A 22,735-nucleotide genomic window follows, 5' to 3' on the forward strand; every position below is an offset into this window, starting at 1 on the left:
CCCCCTTACCCAGTAATCAAGGAGACCACATTCACTTACACAGGGCCAAGCAGGTCAATCTGCTCCCCACTTCCCATCACCTAGATCCACAGATTTCCACAACTCAAAACTTTCTGGACGATTCATAGCTTTCCAGTCTCCATCTAGAGACATCTCTGAAGCTGGTGTCTAGGTATCATGCTACTCACGGTAGAGAAAGCTCAGTACCTGTTATTCTGTGGGGATTGCACAGAGCTCAAGGCTTCACCAGCACTCAGTAGCATATAGACATCTATCTTATTTTAGCAAAATCACGTAGATTGGAGTGGGCAATAAAGGGCAAGGAAGCCAAGTCAAGGTTATCACTTTCCCAGAACCCACTGCTGACCTTCATGAATCTTTTAGAGTGATTATAATGTTTTGACATGACTGTCTCAGGGCCAATCATTCACCTCTAAACCATAGTTTGATCTTCAATAAAATAAGGGGGTTAGATTAAATGATTCCTAAAGTCTCTTTCTGAAAAAATATCCTACACTTTTATTATTTTAAATCACTCCTTATATTATCTAAAAGCAATGTGCAGACATTGTCTGCATCCTTGGTTGCATAGAGCGGCTATAAAAAACGTTATGAGACAATCTGGGAAATTTAAATCTAACTATATATTTTATAACATTTAAAAATTACATTAGTTTTCTATTGCTGTAACAAATTATCAAAATGTAGTGGCTTAAAACAACACAAATGTATTATCTTACAGTCTGTAGGTCAGAGTCTGACATAGGTCTCATGGGCTAAACCGAGGTGGCAAAAGGCTGTGCTCCTTTCTGGAGGCTCTGGGTGAGAATCCGTTTCCTTGTCCTTTCCTCTAGAGGTTGCCCGCACTCCTTGCTTCGTAGCCCCTTTCCTCCATATCCAGAGCAGCAAAATTGTATCTCTTTGTGCCTTTCTCCCATAGCCACATCTTCCCTTGATCACACCCAGATTTTAGGGACTCGTGTGATAAGATGGGCCCACCTAGATAACCCAGAGTACTATCCATACTGCAAGGCCCCTACCTTAATCACACCTGCAAATCCCTATTTGCAATGTAAGGTAACATATTCACACGTTCTGGACATTAGGACGTGGACATCTTTGGAGGACTATTATTTTTGCCTACCACAAAAACTATTGTTAATATTCTACACGTGATGAGGCATTGGGGTTATGTGTAAAACCATAGGTTTAAAATGGAAATTTGTTTGTAGCTGCTTTATTTGGCCAAGAACCCAGATAAGATCTGCACCTTCCTTTTAGATGATATAAGAAGTGGTTTAAAATAACAGTATCAAATACTTTTGCTGCAAGAATAATTCTAGCTAATAATTTGAAAAAAATGATAGAATTAGAAGAGAATCACCATTTTGTCAATCTTAATGAAACTAGTAGGTTCAGACAATAAGCATCAATGGATGAAACCATTACATGAAAGTTTCATGGGGAAATTCACAAGGATGGGGTCAGGCTGTCACCACGTAAACCCAACTGATTACACTTAGCATTACTAAAAGCTGGCACCCAGCGAAGGCGTAACTTCTGATATGATGAAGCACAGTCTGTGCAGCATCCCCTATATGGTATTTTTGCAAAAACAGGTGAAGCTGAATCTAATCAAGATTTTTGAGCTAACTTGCACTTACAGTATGAGGATACAGGAACTTAAACAACACCACGATGAAGCAAACAGACAAATCTAGAATGTGGGGCATCCTATAGAGCTGACCCGATTTCTCAACAAGTCAAAGCATAAAAAGAAAAGACGAGGAGGGAGTGCTGCCCTGAACTAAAAGAGAATGCAGAGATATAACAACTAAATGTTACATGTCAACCTTTTATGGGTTCTGATTAAAGAAAAAAGGCAAAAATCAGAGAAATTTGATTGTGGAATGGGTATTAGATGTGGGTATTAGAATGTAGGAATGGGTATTAGGTATTAGATGATACCAATGGATTATGGAAAATTTTGTGGGTTTATGGTTGTGTAAGAACAATGTCCATAATAATGTCTATAATTATAGAGATGTGTACAAAAATACATGGGGATAAAATGGCAAGGTCTGAGATTCACTTTTACATGTTACTATCTTTTACCTATGAAAGTAAACATATAAGTGTATTTGTGTTTTATCCAAAGCAAAATTACCGCATTACATATACTACACCCCTAGCTCTAACCCAGCAACTCCCAAACAAATGTAGTTGGTTAAGGGAACATTCCACTAACCAAGAGTAGATTCATGGAAATCCATTACTATTACCAGGAAAGCAAGAAAAAATGTGCATCTTTCACTTGCTGATGGGAAAACAGCAGCCTCATCTTAGTATAGTATAAAAATAATAATAAGATAACAATAAAAAATCTCATTTAATCCTTAGAAAGAACTGTTAAAATAAGTCTTATTACCCTCATTTTATAGATGAATAAACTGAGGTTCCAATGGGTCAGACAGCATGGGGATTTAGACACAGACCTATCGCACGCCAGGGACAGTGTTCCTAAGCAATATTCAAGGGCTGTTCTATGTATTCAATAAATATTTACTATGCACTGTGCAAAACTCATCAGGCCTTTCGTATTTTGAAGCAACTGTAGATACTTTCTTAGGTCTAGTCATTAAATATCATTTAATGTTGATGATAAAGACAAATAAATGGATCTTACTAAGCACTATGCACATTTTGACTTGTTTGGAGAATTGAACTAATAATTTACATCAACTAGATTTATAAACTCTAAACTCAATGAAAAGAATTATGGACTGTATTTTCCCAACTGGCTACACAGGTAGCCTCTATTTACTCCTTTTAGATAAATATTTATTTCTGATATTGAGTCTACCCAATTTGGGGACATTAAATGCATCAACATACTTTGAAACAGGGCTAACGCAAATTAAATGTCAAGTTTCTTGGATTTCTGACAAACTATATAAAACAAAACAGTAATGGGCATTAAAAACCCAACTCAGAGATTGTCAGGCTTTAAGAACTTGTTACTTATCTTCTACTAAAGAAAAGAGCACAACTGAGACATTTGGACAGGAGCTTATTTAATCTGCTTCTCTCAAATCAAAGGTTACAGTATTTATAGTTTTGAATGGCACATAACGTGATATTTAAATCATACAGATATTTCTTCTCATTTCTCTTTGCTTCTGAAGCATGAATGTAAACTAGTTTATGGGTTATTAAGTGTTGGGGCAGAAAAATAGACTTGGAAAACAGACTTTAGAAAGAAAACTTCAGACGTTAGTTCAAGCTCGTAAAGATAAAGTGCTTATATTTCATCAAATATGACCATCTATGCACTGCACTGTATCTGTGCCTAATTCTTCTACTCCATAGAAGTCAGGAAGTGTTTCTATTAAGGTGTTGTGGTATTTCTATTAAGGATCATATTTTTGTGAGGAATCTAAAAAAGCCAAACTCAGAAACAGAGAGTAGGAATGGTGGTTGCCAGGGTCTGGGAGTTGGGGAAACGGGGAGACGTTGGTCAAAGGGTACAAACTCCCAGCTATGAGATGAATAAGTTCTGGGATCTAAGACACAGCATGGTGAACATCGTTAGCAATACTGTATTACATACTCGAAAGCTGTTAAGAGAGTAGATCTTGAATGTTATCACCACACACACAAAAAATGGTAACTAAGTGAGAGGTTAGAGACGTTAACTAAGCTTATTGTGGTAACCATTCTGCAATACATATGAGCGTCAAATCATCACATTGTACACCTTAAACATACATATGTTATATGTCAATAATGTCTCAATAAAGCTGGGAAAAAAAGGATCATATTTTTTGGCTTACAACAGTTCCACATCTATACTTCTCTACAGCAACATCATCCAATAAAAATATAACGAAAGCAACATATGTCTTTTTAAATTTTTGAGTAATCACATTAACAAAGTAAAAAGAAATGGGTAAAACTAATTTTAATGGTATATTTTATTTAATTCAATATTAAATGAATATTATCATTTCAAAATGTGATCAATATAAAAATTATTGAGATAGTTTTCTTTTTTTTCATATTAAGTCTGAAACCTGGGGTGTATTATTTACTTAGAGCCCATCCGTTTGGACTAGCCACATTTCAAGTAGCCACATGTGGCTCGTAGCCACCATATTGGACAGAGCAGCTCTCAAATAAGCCCTATTTGAGGTTACCTAAATCAGGACAACCTGGATTAATTTTCTTGGTAGAAAATAGGACAAGTCTATGAAGTAAGAATTATTTTCTAGTTTTAAATATTGGACTAATACTTCTGGAGTTCAAAATAGCACAGCTGTATTTGAGTCTTGAAGCAGCTGCATCATATGAAATGAAGACATTTTAACCCAAGTAGGAAACAGGGAAATTGATGAAGTGAGAAAATGCAAAGCCCACATGTGCGGGATGAGTGGCTTCCTGGAGACCTTGGAGGAAATGTCAGTCCTGTAAATACCAGGATGAGATTCTGGCGTCTTTTGGGTGATTAATACTTAATGCAATGTGCTGAGTTCTTCCTTTTCCTAAAGGAAGCTCCTACTTTGGACATCTTCCAACCTGAAAAAAACCCCACACTATTATAACTGCTTCTGCAAATCTACAATCTATGGCTGGAGCTCTCTGGAAAGTGTTAAGCCGCTGACTACCCGGTGAACAGGGAGAAAGAAATATTGGCTGCATGGTCAGACAAGAAGGAAGGCACACATTTTTGTTTTAGTTGAATGTATCTTTTTCAGAGGACAGAAACTAATATTGCCACGCAGCTCTGTGCTGGGAGTTCAGCTCTGTGCTGGGAGTTGCCCCCTCACCTTGAGTCACTGTCCCTCCAGCAACCATGAGAATCCTTATCTCCGGGGTGACCTGGGTTACTCAACCGCGTCACATTTCATACTTGAGAACAGACCCCCTTTCAAGCCCCACACTTTGCTCTGGCAGTTTCTTCCATAAATTTATTAATTCATTAATTTATTAAGTATTTATGGAAAACCTACTGTTGTAGATACTAGAAATATAAGAGGGAAAAGGTAGGGGAAAAAAAACAGAAAGAAAAGAAATAAAGCTCCTCCCTCACAGGGGACAAAGAAATAAGGAAGTAAATAGTAGATCAATAGTAATTAGCGCTGTGCGGGAATGGAAGACAAGGAAAGAGGATGGATGCACCACGATTTAGGGGGACTGTAGTGGGGGAGGAGGGGTGTAATGTTTGATAGGCTGGTCAGGGAAGGTTTCATCAAAGTGACATCTGAGCAAAGACATAAACATGGTGAGGAGGGAGAAACGACAAATGCAAATACCCTGAGGCAGCAACAAGGCCGGTGTGTTCAAGGAACAGCACACACGGGTACACTGAGATCCCCACGTGTCTTTACATACCTTAAAGACCTCTCTCTTTATCTCAGCCACCCCATACAAAGAGACATTTCAGACTTAATAAATTACCTTGGATAGTCTAAATTTATCAAACTGGGACCTAAGTCAATGAGGAATGAGGTAGGAGCATAGTATGAGGTCAGAGGGCTCCCTAAGTGGCTTTAGCCATTTGTAAAATGAGGGATATTAACTGAAACATCCATGTCCGGTTGTTGAGGTTTTCACTCTATTGCCATTTGGCTGGTCCTTTCTCTCCCCTCCCCCATCCTCCTACTTTCCCTGTGTAAATACACCTGAAGACGAGCCATCCTGTTGATCAAGCCCTCTAAGTACTTCTCTCGTCCCCTCTCCTGCCATTTACCATGCACGGTCTCTTTGGGGGCTCTGCCTTTAGTTATCCACTCTCTGGTAAGTGCTTCTGCTGACCTTTACGTCATCAGCAAGGTCAATGAGGAAAGGAGGATGTTCAATCAATCAAATAATAGTGAAATCATCCTAACTGGAGGTACGCTGAAAATTGGCCAAGGCGAAATTGAAACATGCAGGAAGAATTAGGTTTAAGTCTAGATAGGCACCCACAAAAGAAAAATACGAGTAGTTACTTGCACCTAGCTTAGATTTAGCTTAGGCTAAATGGGAAAGAATTAATTTAAAGAAGGGCAAGAAAATGAGACCTGGACAGCATAGGTTCTCTTTCATAAATTAGTGAGTCACAATAATTTAGGCAATAAGTGAATAATTGTGGGGTAAGATTAACTCGGTGTTTTAAGGTTGTTGAAGATCTTAAATTGCACCAATTTAGCAGAGAGTAGGTTCAGCATGTTTTAATATAACAATTAGCTCCCAGCAAAAAGAAGGGAGCTTGGGTTTTCCTGCTCACGTATGGGTTTCTGCTGTGAGATCTCTAACATTTGCTGAGTCGGGTTAGAACGCCAGAATGTCTGGGTGGGGGTCTTTGGGTTGACTGTTAGCTTTCTTTAAAGCAAAAGTTTGTTTTAAAATAAAAACCAATCTCACAGAAATAGGAATCATGGAACATGAGAGCTGGAAAGGGCTCTGGTTGAAACTTTTCATTTTACACATGAAAAGTAAGGTTCTTCATCTGTAAAATGAAGAGGTTGGAAGAGATGAGATTGAATATTTTCCACTTCCAAGAACCTATAAAATCTAGAAAGGCTAAGGGGTACCCAAAGTTGCCAGACTTGGAAGGAACCCGGTTCCCAGGATTCCCTATATGGCTGTGAGTTAATTCTGGTCAGCTCAGTTGTTTGACACGATACAGATAACTAACCATCTTACTGAGTTGAATTTTTTTTTCTATTTCAATCAGTTTTCCTGTGTCATGTAAACATAACCTCAGGGATATCACCAGCCACAGAAGGAGTGAAGCATGAACACAACACAATTGTACTCAGAGCTGGCTGAATCATTAGAACGCCACAGACCGGCCTTCAGCACTGGGGCCAGGAAACAATGGATACAATGACTTTCAACATGTAGATTTGTGCAAAGGTGACCTGAAATAGACCTGACGGTGAAAAGCAAAATGCTCCTATATAGCAGAAGAGAACAACCCTAACTAATGAGAATCACGGATGGGTTGAAAATATTTTATCTTGAGTCCATGCTTCCAGTGGCTGCCAAGGGACTTCTGCCTTTCACTGGGGCCGTGAGAGTGTAGCATGAACTCTTCCAGCAATGACTGAGTGGCCAGGTCATCTCCAAACCAGGAGATGGAGCAGTCTATCCCTATACACCACTCTGGGGCTCTTGTCCTCTAATCTACACCATGGGTTCTAAATCTGAGAACTACTTTCATTTCCTCCTTTTCCAGGAAAAGGGTCAACATCATACATTAAGAAATTCTTTTTCTTCCCCCATACTATAAGCAAAATAAAACAGATAAAAAACTGGGAAAAAAATATTTGTAACTTATATTACAGACAAAGGTTAATATCCCTAATATATTAAGGGCTTCTAAAACTCAGAAAATAAAAGACCAACAACCCTACTGGAAAAAAGGGCATCTTATAAACAGCTGGTTTTCAGAAAAAAAAAAATGCATCTGCCCCCTAAACAAATGTTCAGCCTTACTCATAATAGAGAAGCACAAAGTCCAACGACAGGGAGATATAATTCTTCACCTCTCATATGGGTAAAAATTCAAAATTGTGACAAAATCCTGCATTGGCGTGGCTGTAAAGAATAGGTACTGTCATACATTGCTGGTGTGAAGGCAAAATGGTACAAACTTTATAGAGAGGAATTTGGCATCTAGGAAAATTGCAAATGCATTTGCCTTTTAACCTGTTTCTAGAAATCCATCCCAAAGAAACACTGGCAAAATGGGAAAAGCTGTTAATTTCAAGGTTATTAACTGCAACACCATTCATAATTACAAAAGACAAGGAAGAACTCAAATGTCCATCCACAGACAACTGGTTGAGTAGATGGTGGAGTAGTCTGCAGCTATGAAAGAGAATGAGAAAGACCTCCATATATTGCTGTGGAGTACTCTCCAAAATACTGTTAATTAAAGAGTAAGGTGAAGAGCTATGCGTATAGCAGAGTGTGTGCCTGTTTGTGTATTGCTGAGATTTAAAAACAGAGGGTGAACTAAAAACCAACCAAAATGGATGGAAAATTAGGGTAGAGGGGACAGGGATAGAAAGAAGCTAGATTTCTCTTATTTTGTTCTATGGTGTTCATTTTGGACTTCTGTAGATATTAAATCTAATTTTAAAACAAAAATTAAAAGCAAATGAACATTTTTGTATATTTTGAACATTTTGTATAAAACGAAATTTTGTACATTTGTATATATACAAATGAACATATTTGTATATATTTTGACTTGTGGCTTAACCACACAGAGGAATTATTTCAAGTGATCTTAAAACAGAGTAATTTTTATCTGTTCATTCTTAGTGGGGATATATCCAAAGGTTAAAAAGAACCACAATGAAATCTTAAGCAGTTTTCAATAATCATATTTTTAATAATAATATGTGTATTATAATTTTGAAAATATATATTTTAAGGAAGTAAGAAATTATTTAATGTGATAGCAAGAAGAAAAGCAAGAAGAAGAAAAACTAAGTGGAAATAAAAATTCAAGGTAGTTAAGTAAAATTCCTATAATCCTAAATTTGAACTTGTGATGAATTTGTGACATTACTTCTCCTTCAAAACAAATAAAAATATCTAGAAACAATGACCAATCCAGTAGCAATGAAAACCCCTAGTGCCCAAATTTTGGTCTCTAAGTAAATTTCCCCTCTTAGAAAGAACAAAGACTTCTTTAAGAAATGGTTAGTTCCCAGTCAGGATATGTGAAACCAAGAAGATAAGGTTGGAACATCTAGTCCTGCCCCCAAACAAGAAACCTATGAAAGACCATTGGAGTCATAACAAAGGATGCAGGCGAAACTTGAAGAGGCTCCCAGTTGTCAAAGATGGAATATTTTGATCATCAAAAAGAATAATGACAGCAGTAGATTGAAGCATATCAACTATGTTAAAATCCAAGTGTTGATATAATACTTAAGGAAAGAAAGGCAACATCTTGGTCATATATAAAGGGAAAGGGAAACAACTAATTATTTTGAAAATCAGTACATAAAGGGAAAGAATCAATTATTTATCTTACTTTTTTGTTCAAATGATATCACAGGGTACTCAAATAGTTGATATGAAAAACCGCTTCTTTGTAAGAGAGTATCAGCTAATAAATCCAAAAAAAAGATAGAATTAGCCTACCACTATTTTGTAACTCCTAATAAATGCTAAATTAAGCAGTAATCATCAATGGGGACTAACGCCATTAACTGAAACTGGGAACTCTAAAATGTAGAGCTTCTCAAACTTTACTGTGCATGTGAATCACTTGAGGATATTGTTAAATTCTAGAATCTGATTCAGTAGGTCTGGAGTTGAGTCTGAGATTCTGCATTTATAACAAGACTACACGGTGCCTATACTGCTGGTCAGAGGGCCTTCTAAGAAAGAAAAAGCAGCCCCAGACGTTTGGGAGCTGGCCTGTTACCATCAGCTGGGCCTTGGTCTTCTCCTGTAGAAAGTAAACAGTTTCACAGAACACCACCAGACAAGGTCATTCTGTGACCATGATGAATCGAGATGAAAACAATACCACTGCATAATCACATCTAAACACAAAGAATGAACACTGTCCAAACCACAAAACTGACCGAGTATCCTCCTATTATGGCTATTACAAGGGGCTTCTGCTTCTTTACCAATTGTAGCTTTAGGCTCAATTCAATCTTCCCTCTTGCTGGATAAGACTTACTAAAATGCCCAATCACCCCACGTCTTGACAGCGTCTAAGCCGGAGCAAAGCCCCACTTCCTTTAAACGCTCCCTAAAATCATCAAACAGAAACCCAAGTCCTATGATAAGTCCTTTCTAATACCCTCCGGCAGGTTCCATGCTTCCTCTGGTGAGCATGCTCCCTCATTACAATGAGTAATAAACACACCTTGTTCAACTCCAAGTGTGTTCCGGTGGTCTCTGTCAGAGTAGCAATTCAACAGTGTGATGGCTCAGGCTGACAGCTGAGTCCCTAACCACTATGTGCTTCCTGATGCGATGCTAAAGAGACTCACAGCCACTGATAAAACAACCTTGCCAAAAAAGATGAACCTGAATTTGATTAAGCCTCTAGATTTAACTATCAGTTTACAAGATCCATATGCAATTCAACTACAAGACAAATTGCCTCTTTTTCTTCCTAAATAAATGACAAGAAAAATAGAAAGAGGGAGAATATGTAGATTAAAAGAGACTCAATAGTCATATCAATCAATTGTAATGTGTAGCTCTTATTTGGGTCTTAATTTGTACAAACTACTACACAAACTAATAACGATAATGATAATGACAAAAAGACAAGTGGGATATTTAAACAGAGACTAGCTCTTCGATAATATTAAAGAATGATTATTAATATTTTAGGCTTCATGATGACTGGTAATTTTTCAAAATGCTTACAAATAAAGTGATATGATGTCTAGAATTTGCTTTAACATAATCCAGCCCTGGTGAGAGGGAGTGTAGGGGTGTAGAAAGAAAGACATTGACCAGATTTGATAATTGCTGAAGGGCATATGACAATTCTTTTTACTGCTCTTGCTGCTTTTAATATGTTTGAAAAGTTCCATAGTAAACAATTAAAACAAATTTTTTTTTTTACCGTTTAATTCAATAGATCATTTTTGAAAACAGGCAAGTTGAATGGAGAAAAATTAGGAACTATAGCTCAAAATGGCTACGTGTTCTAGAGAAATAAACTATAATAAATTTTAAAGTCTTTCCCACTACTAAAATTGCTTTCAGATGCATTTTCTGAGAGCTGTGAGAATATTCACCTGTTTATTTCTTTTCTTTTGCTTGTAATCACTAACCGATGTGTCGCTGCAGGTGCAGAGGACTAGGAATTATTATTACGTAAACCCAGGTGATGGTCTTTAGAGAAACGTTCAATTTAAATGTTTGATTCTTGAAAAGAAGAAAACATTTGAGCAATTACCTGGATCTGTAGCAGACATCAGGGAACCAAAAAATAAACAGTCAGTGAAATGAAAGTCTCCATTTTTCAACTGGCCAGCATATACCATGGCCTTCACAAAGCCATACATAATTAACCTGTTGAAGAGAAAAATAAGATCTTCAAACACCAAGTTGAATCCTGTGTAAACCCACGTTATCATGGCTAACCTTCTAGTGTGTGTCCTCAATAAGCATCGTGGACAAATTACTGCTATTCTGCTAATTTATGGCCATGCTGGCTCTCAGCAAACTATCTAAATCTCTTGACTATGAAAGACACCTTTACCAAATATCACGCCTAATTCACCCAGCAAAAGGTAACAGAACAGTTTATAGTATATTTCAATGACAACAAGATAAGTCTCAAGGATATGAAAAATAACCTGTCAAATATGGCACAGCAAGTCATGCCCACAAATATAGCAGCTGGGTTGACATCTGTAAATGGATTGCTTTTCAGTTTTCTTTGCTTTGTCTGCTAGGGGTGTCTGAAAAGGTTAAATTTCAAGTCTGTCACTGTGATGAGAAGGATATTGGCCACTCACAGGGCACTCAGTCAACCAGTTACTTTACAACAGATGAGTCTCTAGTGTGGCTGGTGTCAGGACACTTTCACACTGGGCAGAGAATCGCTCATAGGGTAGAGCGCCTGTAACTTCAACACACTGAAATGTGCTGAAAATGAGTCCTGAAATGGTTACCTTTTGACCCTGCAAGAAAAGCTGTTCAGGAGATTATACGAGTTTTATAAGCTTACCAAACCCACACCATTGAATGCAAAATTGTCTGTTTTGGTCATCATTTGCCACCCTATACCTTTAAAACAATATTTAATCATCTAATTGATTGATATTTCTAAAATCTTGGTAGAGGAAATACAGAAATTGGTGAACTGGACCATAGTAAGATCACTACAAGTGACTCCAGGGGAGTCCCTAGAAACTACGGACCCTCAGACCGATAGACCGACGTTTAAATATGCACACGCATTTAAAGTTAGTTTCCTGAAAAATGTTCTAAGGTTGTGAGCATGGCTAAAAAGGCTAGAAATCGGATGGAAATTGTAATGTCAATGAGAATGCAGATGTTTCAAATTCTGTTAAGAAAAATATCTCCACGAGAGAATATTTTAGACACACCTACATTTAAACCCATGTTCTACCGCCCACTAGCTATATGATTTTAGGATATTACCAAAACTTTCTGAGCCTCAATATCCTTATTCACGAGGTGGGGATCACAATAATGGTTAGCCCATAGAGTTGTCTGAAGGATCGCCTGAGAGAATACACATTGGTTTCTGGCACATAGTAAATTCTCAATAAGGTTATATTTACTGCTGATAATAGTTATTAAAATAGCGAATATTTACCCACTATTTCCACTTCTTCACATGTTTCAACTCATTTAATCCACACATTGATCCTATACGGTAGGTACTATTTGCATTTTACAGATGAGAAAGTTGAACACAGAGTGATCAGGCAATTTGCTCAAAGTGACGCCACTGTTAAGTTGTGAAGCCAGATTTGAACGGCTGGCATTTGGCTCCAGAGCCCGAGCTGTTGACCAGCACAACATATTGCCTAGGTGAGTAGTTCTGTATTTTACATTACATGTTCTCTCACATAATATACTCGCAACTACCCCGTGCGGTGGTTGCTCTAGGTAGTACAAAGGGGCAGCAGTGGAGTATCCCTAAGGACTTGGAAATAATATTACCCTCTGAGTTGAACTATTAAGACCACCATAATGGGTCTGAGCAGAGAGACCCAATACTGCTGTGAAGAGTATGGATTCTAACAAGGGAGTCTGAATCTTGACCAGGCTGAAGGCGTTAACATCTGAAAGATTGTCATGAGTCACAGCAATGGTTGCTGGGAAGAGGCAAGTCCCAGGGGCCTCAGGCATGCTGGCTCAGTCACACTTACCCTGGGGAGGGCATTCTGCTGTTTACCAGGGCGCGCAGCCCCTTAACAAGTAGATGGAAACTTCATTCAGCTTATTTGTTCATTCAACAGACTTTTACTATTGAACCCCCACTCTTTGTCAGGCTTGTGCGAGGTGCTTAAGATGCATCAGTAAACAGAACAAAGATTGCTGCCCATCTGGAGAATGCTTTTGAGCAAGATAGCAATAAAAGATAATCTCATATTTGAGTTATATATGCTATCCACATCACTCTCTGAATTGAGCCTGCGGGTCTGATCAACACTGGGACACTGTGGCCAGTCACGACATCAGCACGGAAATGCTCTCTGACAGTCATCCCTCAGCCGTTCTGGGGTTAGCACACTTCACCACAGTCCTGTCTCATCTGAGCCACACTTCAAATATGGAGCATCAACAGGCTTTGGAATCAATAGAAACTTTATGACCTGTGACTCTATTTCTGAATTCTATGCCCATTAGTTAATTTTACAGGTTAGGAGTCTGAGGCTGAGAATTAAAATAACTTTCCCAACCAGCCTGTGGCCGAGTGGTTAGTTTGCACGCTCCGCTTCAGCAGCCCAGGTTTTCGCCAGTTTAGATCCTGGGCACAGACATGGCACCACTCATCAAGCTATGCTGAGGCGGCATCCCACATGCCACAACTAGAAGGACCCACAACTAAAATATACAACTATGTGCTGGGGAGCTTTGGGGAGAAGAAGGAAAAATAAAGTCTTAAAAAAATGACATGCCCCATATTGCACAGAAGCCATTAAATTGGATAAAATACAAAATATATACATATGTACTACCCAGGCTTGGCAAGGTTATGGAAACTAGAAGTCTCATATACAATTGATGGAAATGAAATTAAATTCCTTATGGAAACCAATTTGACAATTTATGTTAAAAGTATTAAATTTTTTATATTCTATAGCTTACTAATTGTTTTCCTAAGAATTTATGCCAAGAAATTAATCAAATACATTCCAAAAGGTCTGTATTCAGATTATTTCAGATTACTATTGCTCATAAGAGTGAAAAATCAAAGCAATCTAAATGTCCAGTGAATAAATTACAGAACACACATGTGATGAATCAATATGCAGCTATTAATACCATATACCAGACTGTATACTAGGCACAGAAAAGTAAATTGACACAGCAAATTATAAAGTGGTAATAAATAATTTCTAATTTTATAAAAATTGAATATACTTAGGCATACATACAGATACAAAATGACCAGAAGCATATGGTCTAGGATGTTAATATTGGTTATATAACAGAATGACACGTGACTATTTTCTTTTTTTACTTTTTTGCATTTTTCCGATTCTTTTTAAATAGGTTACAGTAAAAACAAATAACAGCGTACATTAGTGATTCCTAGTATGTGACACAATAAACATTCATTGTGTCATTGAATCCTCAAAATTCTATGAGTTAGGCATTATAATTATTCCTTTTTACAAAGGAGAAAATTAGGATTCAGAGAGGTTAAGTAACTTGCCTAAGGTCGCGGAAGTTAGCTTGTGACAGCTGGATTTGAGCCCAGGCAGCTGGATGCCAAAGCCTACATTCTTAATGACCAACTCTATAAAGCTTTCGAATTGCTTTGAAATGAGGAGGAACACGCACGTACACACACAACCCTATACACACAGTTTATTTAAAAAAAAAAGCAAATGAGTTATTTACTCCAAATCAACTCCCAGACATAAAATAACTATAATTCCAATAGCTTCCTTGAGATAATACCAAGAAAAGAAAACAACAACAAAAAAGCTCAGTTCAGTATGAGCACCATATGGTCATTGTTATTATTAGTAACAACAATGGTCATTATCACGGGTAATTATAAGAAGTCAGTAATTAGTGTGCATCTACTATGTGCCAGCCACTCCTTTCTAAGTGGTAGCAATTGTCATTGCTGCTACATTATTATTAATAAAAACTAAGTAGTTATAATTGTATTAACTGGGAGACTAAAAACATGAACCCATTAGCAACCACCATCTTCTCACAGAGTGGTATGTTCTATTAGCACTTCACAGAAAGTACTTGAGATGGCTCAGGATACAGGAAAGAGGTGGTTTGATGGGGAGAGGGAATCCAGGGAGGTCCAGGACATGCAATGCCACAAAGAAGATGGACCCAAGTGAGATATCCTCCCGGGGTCAGTCTGTGCTCAGCGACAGCCCAGGTATCAGGGATAGGCAAAAGCAGAACTGCCTCATGAAAAGAAAAATTGTTGATAACATTGATTTCAACAAATATCCACTTAGTGCTATTCTTTGAAAAGCAGAGTGTTTGTGCTACGGAGGATACAAAGGTGGAAACCCATGACCTGCCCTCAAAGAGTCCAGTATCACAGGATGGCAGTTGCGTCACTGATGCTAAGAGAAGGCACTGGGTAAAAGAGAACTTGGGGAAATGCCCAACACAATGTTCCACACGCTCACTTTATTGAGTGTTTGTGACACACGTACTGATTTTAAATTTCATGAGCTTGTTTCACACTATTAAAATTCCACACCTAAAGGCATGTTGCAAAAATGTTTCAAAACAAAAAGTTGCAGAAGGCTCAATTGCTTGGATGATTTTTAAGTATGCCATCTTAATCTCTCTCAGTATTTTTAAAAAAGAATATTATGTCTTCTTTTTTTTAAAAATAGTCTTGATCAAGCTATGAATAGATCTACTGGAAAAGGCAGTCTTTGAACTGCTAGGAACAAGCAAGGGGAGGTATTGTCAGTTTGGAGACATAGCTGTGTGTACCCGTCCCGTGGACTGTCAGAGAAGCCCATCCCTGCCCATGGGAGCACGTGAAGCAGGCCCCTCCGTGGAGCTCACTCTGCAGTGGGAAAGCCCAGAACCAACAGGCTCTGGACGCGACATGAAGGTTATAATCTGCATCTCTATTTCAGATTTCTATACCCAAATATTCTTCTTTGGAGAAGTATCTTTCCCTATTTATTTGTTCATATTTTATGGAGAGTTCCAATCTTACATTTTCTGTGTTTCGAGGGCATGCATTTATGGAGAACTCATAAATTCATTTTTTAAAGCTTTATTGAGATATAATTGACCTATAACTGTGTAAGTTTAAGGTGTACAATGTGATGATTTGATATATGTATATATTGCAAAATGATTACCATCATAAAGTTAGTTAACACATTCATCACCTCACAGTTAAAATATTTTTGTGTGTGGTGAGAACTTTTAAGATCGACTCTCTTAGCAACTTCCAAACATACAATGGTACTGTTAGCTAGTCTCCACGCTGCACATGACATCCTCGGCACTTATTCATCTTATAACTGGAACTTTGTACCCTTTGACCATCTTCATTCACTTCTCCCATCCTAACCCTCTGCCCCTGGCAACCACCAATCTATTCTCTGTTCCTATAAGGGAACTCATAATTTCTCAGCGCTGAGCTGGATGCGATTCAGAAGGTCTTCTAGTCAAATTCATTCATTCACTCCCTCATACACTTATTAATTTGTTCACTAACTCATTCATTCAACAAATAATTAACAATGGACATAATTCCTTCTCTCAGGGAGCTTACATTTTATTGGCAGAGCCCAACACTTAATAGCTGATTTATAATTTGTTATTTTATTAGTATCTTGGTTAAGTCCTGTGGAGAGATGTGTACTGCACATGTGCACACACGTGCACAATGGGAACATTGAAGGGGACTTCATATGGAAAGGATCACAAGTTCAGTCCTAGCAATGCTGAGATTGAAGAGCTGGTTGGACTGTTGGGTATTAGATTTGGATCTCAATGAAGGGTTTGCTCAGGAAACAGATTAGAGAGCAGACACCTTGGGTATGCACGAAAGTCTGAAGAGAACATAAAGTGGAAGAGAGCCTACACCTGAGGCCTGGGGAATTCCAGAATGTGAAGATGAGGTAGAGACGATGAGGCAGCTGAGGATACCGAGAATCAGGCAACAGACACATGGGTGAAATCTAGTAGAGCATCACAAGAGTCAAGAGAAGAAAGTGTTTCAAGGATAAAATAAATAAGGTTGAATGCTGCCAAGAGGGCCATTTTACTTAATGTCATTAGGAGCGTGGGAGCTAAAGCGAGATTAGAATGGGTTGAAGAGCTCATAGAAAATAAGGAAACTGAGACAGGAACACAACCAACTCTTCTGAGAAGTTTGGCTGTGAGGGAAGGCAGCTCTGTCTCCAGACAGAGGAGGGATTGGGGTGAGACTTGAGTTGATTGTAAAGACATGAGGAAGAAGCTGTGAAGAAGCTCACATCTCATGGGAACTCATGAATGGGGATTACAAATTCATAATTCTGTTGTCAAGACTAGCGGCATGAGGCAGTGAGTCTGACTTTGCATGGAATTATTCAGGCCTCAGAGAGAGTCTATAGGACCATGGGCTCCTATGGGTGTCAAAGGGATGATTCTCTTCTTTTGTCACTGTTTCTACTGTATATATATGCCATTTGTGTATATGTATGTAATGTATACACATTAAGTCCTATAAGAAATGCAAACAGGGGCCAGCTTGGCAGTGTAGTGGTTACGTTCATGCACTCCACTTCAGTGGCCTGGGGTTTGAGGGTTCGGATCCAGGGTGCAGACCTACACACTACTCATCAAACCATGCTGTGGCAGTGTCCCACATACAAAATAGAGGAAGATGGGCACAGATATTAGTTCAGGGCCAATATTCCTCACAAAAAAAAAAAAAAAAAAAGAAAGAAATGCAATTTCCATTCTAGCAAGGAGAGACAAATCACCTATGTTGGCAAAACACGTGATAGAAAGTGGTAAGTATCCTAGGAGAGGTGCAGATTGAGTGCACTGAATTCACAGAGGAGAACAAGCTCTCTTTACTTGGGGACACAGGAAAGGCTCTGAGAGGAAGATGGCATATTTGCTGAACCTGAAATAAACGCTGAAGTAATGAGACTGCCAGTGATGTCCCATCTATATGTGGGATGTCTCAACTACTGATTTTTTTTTCCTAGAATGCAAAACCTTTCCTACGAAGGTGTTTCCTTCTTGAATCATTACAAAACCCAATGGTCAAACAAATGAAACCCCTCCTTTGGTAATCCAGGGACCATCTGCCATCTGCCACCCACTGCAGAGATGAAGGGGCGAGGCTTGTCCCGGCTGAGCTGTGGCTCCACTTCTGGCTTTCAGCTCAGCCCCCAGTACAGGCTGCTGTGCCCCTAGAGCCTCAAAGCCTGTGGGCCCCGTTGTACCTGAAGCAGGTGCTCAGGTCGCACAAGGCTAGATGGCCCCTTTGCTTCTTTCTACCTTTCCTACCAGGCTCAAGACATTGCTCCTTTTACTTCATCGAAGCTTGGCGAGAAGAAGAAGATAAAGGAGTCAGTTGGGTGGCTTGCGGACATATTATGAGCACGGGGGATCAGGTGAAGCCCCACTCAGCTTTGCCATGGTGACAGGTGACCCCCTGTCCAGTTCCTACAGCAGATGTCTTGTACCAGGAACTATGAAGACAGTGGACTGCCTGCTCCCAATCCTCTGTCCTCTGAAGGGGGGAGGAAGACAGGCTTTAGAGGAAGGGGAAGGTTGCGTCCAATTTTTTGTCTATAAGTGGAAAGAGGAGGCTGGTTAGGGAACGGGATGGGGTAGGAGGAAGGGGAGCAGTGAGGGGAGGGTTCTTTGTCAGGGGAATAAGTGTGAGTGTTGAGGTTGGAAAATTCTATGCCAGGACATTTGGCCACTCAAATATTTTGTTTGAAACAGCCATCACCAAGACAACTACATCCTACAGTTCTCTCTGTCCATGCCCTCTACTCTATTCTTACCTGCCAACACCCCTGTGGAACTTGATTTTTCTCAAGGCACCTATCTGTCATTGGGTAGGGGACCCTCTGGCCCTGAAATTTTAAGAAAGAATAAAAGTAGTGGGAATGAGAGTGAGGCTAGTGGGGAGGGAATGAACATTTGTCGAGTACCTACTCTGTGCCAGGCCCCATATTAGTACATTTATATATTTTTTAGTCTCCACACACACACACACACAGACACCAGTTGGGAAGCCATCATGAATCTTACTTTATAAACAAGAAAACCCAACAAGTGATAGAAATGAGATTTAAACACATGTTCCTTTCTACTTTTTGCTATTGGACACTAAATAGAAAATTTAAGATATCTTTGCCTTGATTTCCCAAATTTAAAAAGTCAATTACTATATTCTTTGCTCCTGGTAGAATGTCTTTGACATGATACACAGGGGGCCAGCTCTTCAAGGGGAAGGCATGGCCTAAAAGACCTTCCTTTTAGGCACCAGTTTTCACTGTAAAGGGTATGGGAAGCGTCACGGCTGCCATGATTCTCCCTTTAAGCCACTTCTAGATCAGGCTTCCTGTGGACCAAGAAGACAACATGGCCACCATATTTTTTCAAGAATGGAAACGGTCCAGAGGGGAGGTTGTGATGAAATACGCTGTTCTTTAACCATGGCTGGGGTCCAAGGCTCTGGGACCTTGGGACGCTTGGAACAAAGTGAAGGGAGTCCATTTCCCACATACTCTTACTGTCTGCTTGCCTGCCAACTTGCCACCTTCCTCAGCCTCCCCCAGAGGCTTCACTTACTCCTGTACTTTTTTGCCAATTCCTGCTCCTACAGCAACCCTCACAGGTGCCTGCTGGGAATCAAGCCTCTCTTCTGTTAAGCGCTTCAAAGTTCTTGGAGGAAATGTGATATAAATCCCAAGCATGAACATGGAATGGGCATAAGTCACAATGCTGCCATGCAGTAGGAGGTAGCGATCTACTGAAAGACGAACCACACTCGGTGAGAACTTGACCAGGCATCGTGATTGCATGTCTACTCACAGCCACTCTTTGGGAGTATGCTGGCTCATGCAGGGGTGAAAGGGGATCACTTCTGAGAAGACTGAGAGGAGCAACGAAGGAAGTGCAGAACTCAGCCACACTCACTAAAGGCATCAGGCACCCAAGTGACAACCTCCCTTACAGAGCTTGTCAGCCCTCGCCAGCATCCTGGGATGCATGGCCCTTAAGGTGCTCTGAGTAATCTCGGTTCCTTACCTTTCTCTACTCCCTGGGCATCCCACCTTCTCTTTTCAGAAAACCATGCTTAGCGCTCACTGGATATAATCACAGCTCTCTCGCTCCCACCCCTCTTTCAACTTGTATTCCCACTGTCCATCCTCTGACATGGTTTACAAAGCTCTCTTCTTTATCTCATCCAGGTCCTAAATTCCACCCATGCATTCTTTGCATGCCCATCTTACCTGACTAATTTGAATAGAGAGAGCACATCTGGAATGTTCTGCCTTCTGTACTCTGTTCCCATCTCCATTCTATGCACACATTACCCAGCCTTGCTAGGTGCTAAGAGTTACAAAAACAAATCTGATGGGGCTTCTGTCTTCTAGGAGCTCACAGCTTAGGGGAAGGGATAAGCAACATGTGTACAGAACTGCACTACTAAGTGAAAACTAACAAGTTTGGTAAGAAAGCTAAAGATAAAGTGATATGAGATTCAGAGGAGGAAGGGAGAACCATGATCTGGGGAAAGAAGGCATTGAAGGTGAATCTTTCTTGAAAGGCAGATGGGGTCAGACATAAATAGGAGGAGGAGGCACAGGGTTGGTCACTGTTGGAAAAGGTAACATGGGCCACCAAAACAAGCAGGTGGTAACACATGAGATGTGGACAGTGAACTTGAGTAATTCAGTGTGATGGATTCTTCCACAATGTATTGCTACATAGTCTAATTCAGTGGTTCTCAAATTTTGCTGCATATCAGAATCACAGAGGGAGCTTTGAAAATCATGACACCTGGAACTGGTGCAGCCACTATGGAAAACAGTATGGAGATTCCTCAAAAAGTTAAAAATAGAAATACCTTATGACTCAGCCATCCCACTACTGGGTATCTATCCTAAGAGCCTGAAATCAGCAATTCCAAAGGTCCCATGCACCCCTATGTTCATCACAGCATTATTCATAATAGCCAAGTCATGGAACCAACCTAAGTGCCCAGCAACTGATGATTGGATAAAGAAGATAGGGTATATATATATACCATGAAATACTACTCAGCCATAAAAAAGGACAAAGTCGTCCCATTCACAACAACATGGATAGACCTTGAGGGTATTGTGCTGAGTGAAATAAGCCAGACAGAGAAAGATGAACTCTGTATGAGTCCATTCATAGGTGGTAGTTAACATATAGACAAAGAGAACTGATCGGTGGTTACCAGGGGAAAGGGGGATGGGGGGAGGGCACTAGGGGTGAAGTGGCGTACCTACAACAAGACTAATAATGATGTACAACTGTAATTTCACAAGGTTGTTAACTATCATAATCTTAACAAAAAAAAAATCATGACACCTGGGCAAAATTCCAGACCAAGTATATCAGAATCTCTTCAGGGGGGACTCAGGCATCAGTATTTTTTAACGTTCTTCTATTGTTCCAATTTGCAGCCAGGATCTAGAACATCTTGCTTCTAATGTCCAGACCAATCACCTGGGGATCATCAGGTCCGGAGAGAGGCCTGAGATTCTGCATTTCTAGTGAGCTCTCAGTTGGTGCAGATGCTGCTGGTCCCAGGTCACATTCTGAGTAGGAGACTTTAAAGGAAGACGCTGTTAATTAGGCAGAACCACTCAGCCCTGACGGTAAACTCCTTAAGAGGGCAGCACTTTGATTCACAAATAGAGCTTGCCCGAGAGGCAATTAATACAGGGCCACGTACAGATAAGCACCTAACACCCGCTGCTTGGTGACTTGGTCTCCCCGTTCACTTCCGGGTGAGAGGCGAGGACTAGCGAACAGCATGTGAGGATTCAAGATATTGCTACTTCTCGGCTCCAGTTTGAAGCTCCTTGCAGAAGAAAATTAAAAAGGAGTAGGGAAGAGGGAGTGAAGGAATGTCTCACCCACTAAAATGTAAAACTGAACGGACCCCAGCTGTGCCTTTGATCTATAGCTCCACAGAGACTTCCTCCCCAGTACAGAGACACATCCTTCGCTGACAAAGGGAAGGAGCTGGACAATTGCTTTGGTCTCATTACACCCAAGGCTGGTCACTGCTAAGTCCTATTGAGTTTTCAAAAGTGGTAAAGGCAATCTTCAAGCTTTTCTTTTTAAATATTTTTTAAAATACTAGCAGAAATTGCATGTTCATTATAGGAATACTGTGCCAGTTAGATAAAACAGGTTTCTTTGCTTCAGGCTGAACGATACCAACTCAGAAGCTCTGATTGGCAGTATAAATATGTGTGTGTGTGCATGCATTTGTGCATTACATATATACACACACCTATCTAGACATATATGTACATAGGTATATACATATATTCATATGATCTTTGATTAATAACAAGTAAGGAAGCCTGTACAAAATATCCCAAAGTCTGAAATTCTTCCAGGCTAAAGCAGCAAGAGAAAAGCCCACTGCCCTGTCCTCTCTGGCTCTTGGACAATATTTTTCACCTTTAAAAACACACGCATGACAGTTCCCTCATGTGCCCTCACCCCTCCTGGGAGGTGGAGGAAATCAAGGTCCATTATTCTCCTGTCACAGATGAAGTAACTGCCACAACAAACTTGGAGGCCCGTCTACCATCTTACAGCCTTTGGGCCGCCATTTTTCTTCAAGTGTGAAACTGAAACACTGTTGGGAATCAGCTATTTAGATCAGGAAAAAAAAAAAAAAAAACCAAAGACTATTCAACCCAGAATCCCTACTTAAAAGTACAGAAACTATGACCCACCCAGGTTGATGGCTTGGTCAAAGTCACATTGAACCCGGCAGGTAGAGGAGCCAGGACTGGAAAGCCAGTTTTCT

General features: G+C 39.7%; 1 protein-coding gene across 5 annotated transcripts in view; it reads right to left on the reverse strand.

Moving 5' to 3' along the window:
- Positions 1–22,735, reverse strand: part of SLC9A9 (solute carrier family 9 member A9) — a 511,594-nt gene that overhangs the window by 361,272 nt on the left and 127,587 nt on the right. For all 5 annotated transcript variants that reach the window (XR_011527598.1, XR_011527597.1, XM_008507627.2 and 2 more), the window contains exon 5: positions 10,937–11,052. Coding sequence is in view for 3 of the 5 variants with exons in the window: in XM_008507627.2 (XP_008505849.1) it covers positions 10,937–11,052 (116 nt within the window). In the remaining 2 variants the exon portion in view is untranslated. The remainder of the gene's footprint in view (positions 1–10,936; positions 11,053–22,735) is intronic.

This window comes from Equus przewalskii, chromosome 15, assembly GCF_037783145.1.
Source record: "Equus przewalskii isolate Varuska chromosome 15, EquPr2, whole genome shotgun sequence".
In the NCBI taxonomy this organism is placed as follows: Eukaryota; Metazoa; Chordata; class Mammalia; order Perissodactyla; family Equidae; genus Equus; species Equus przewalskii.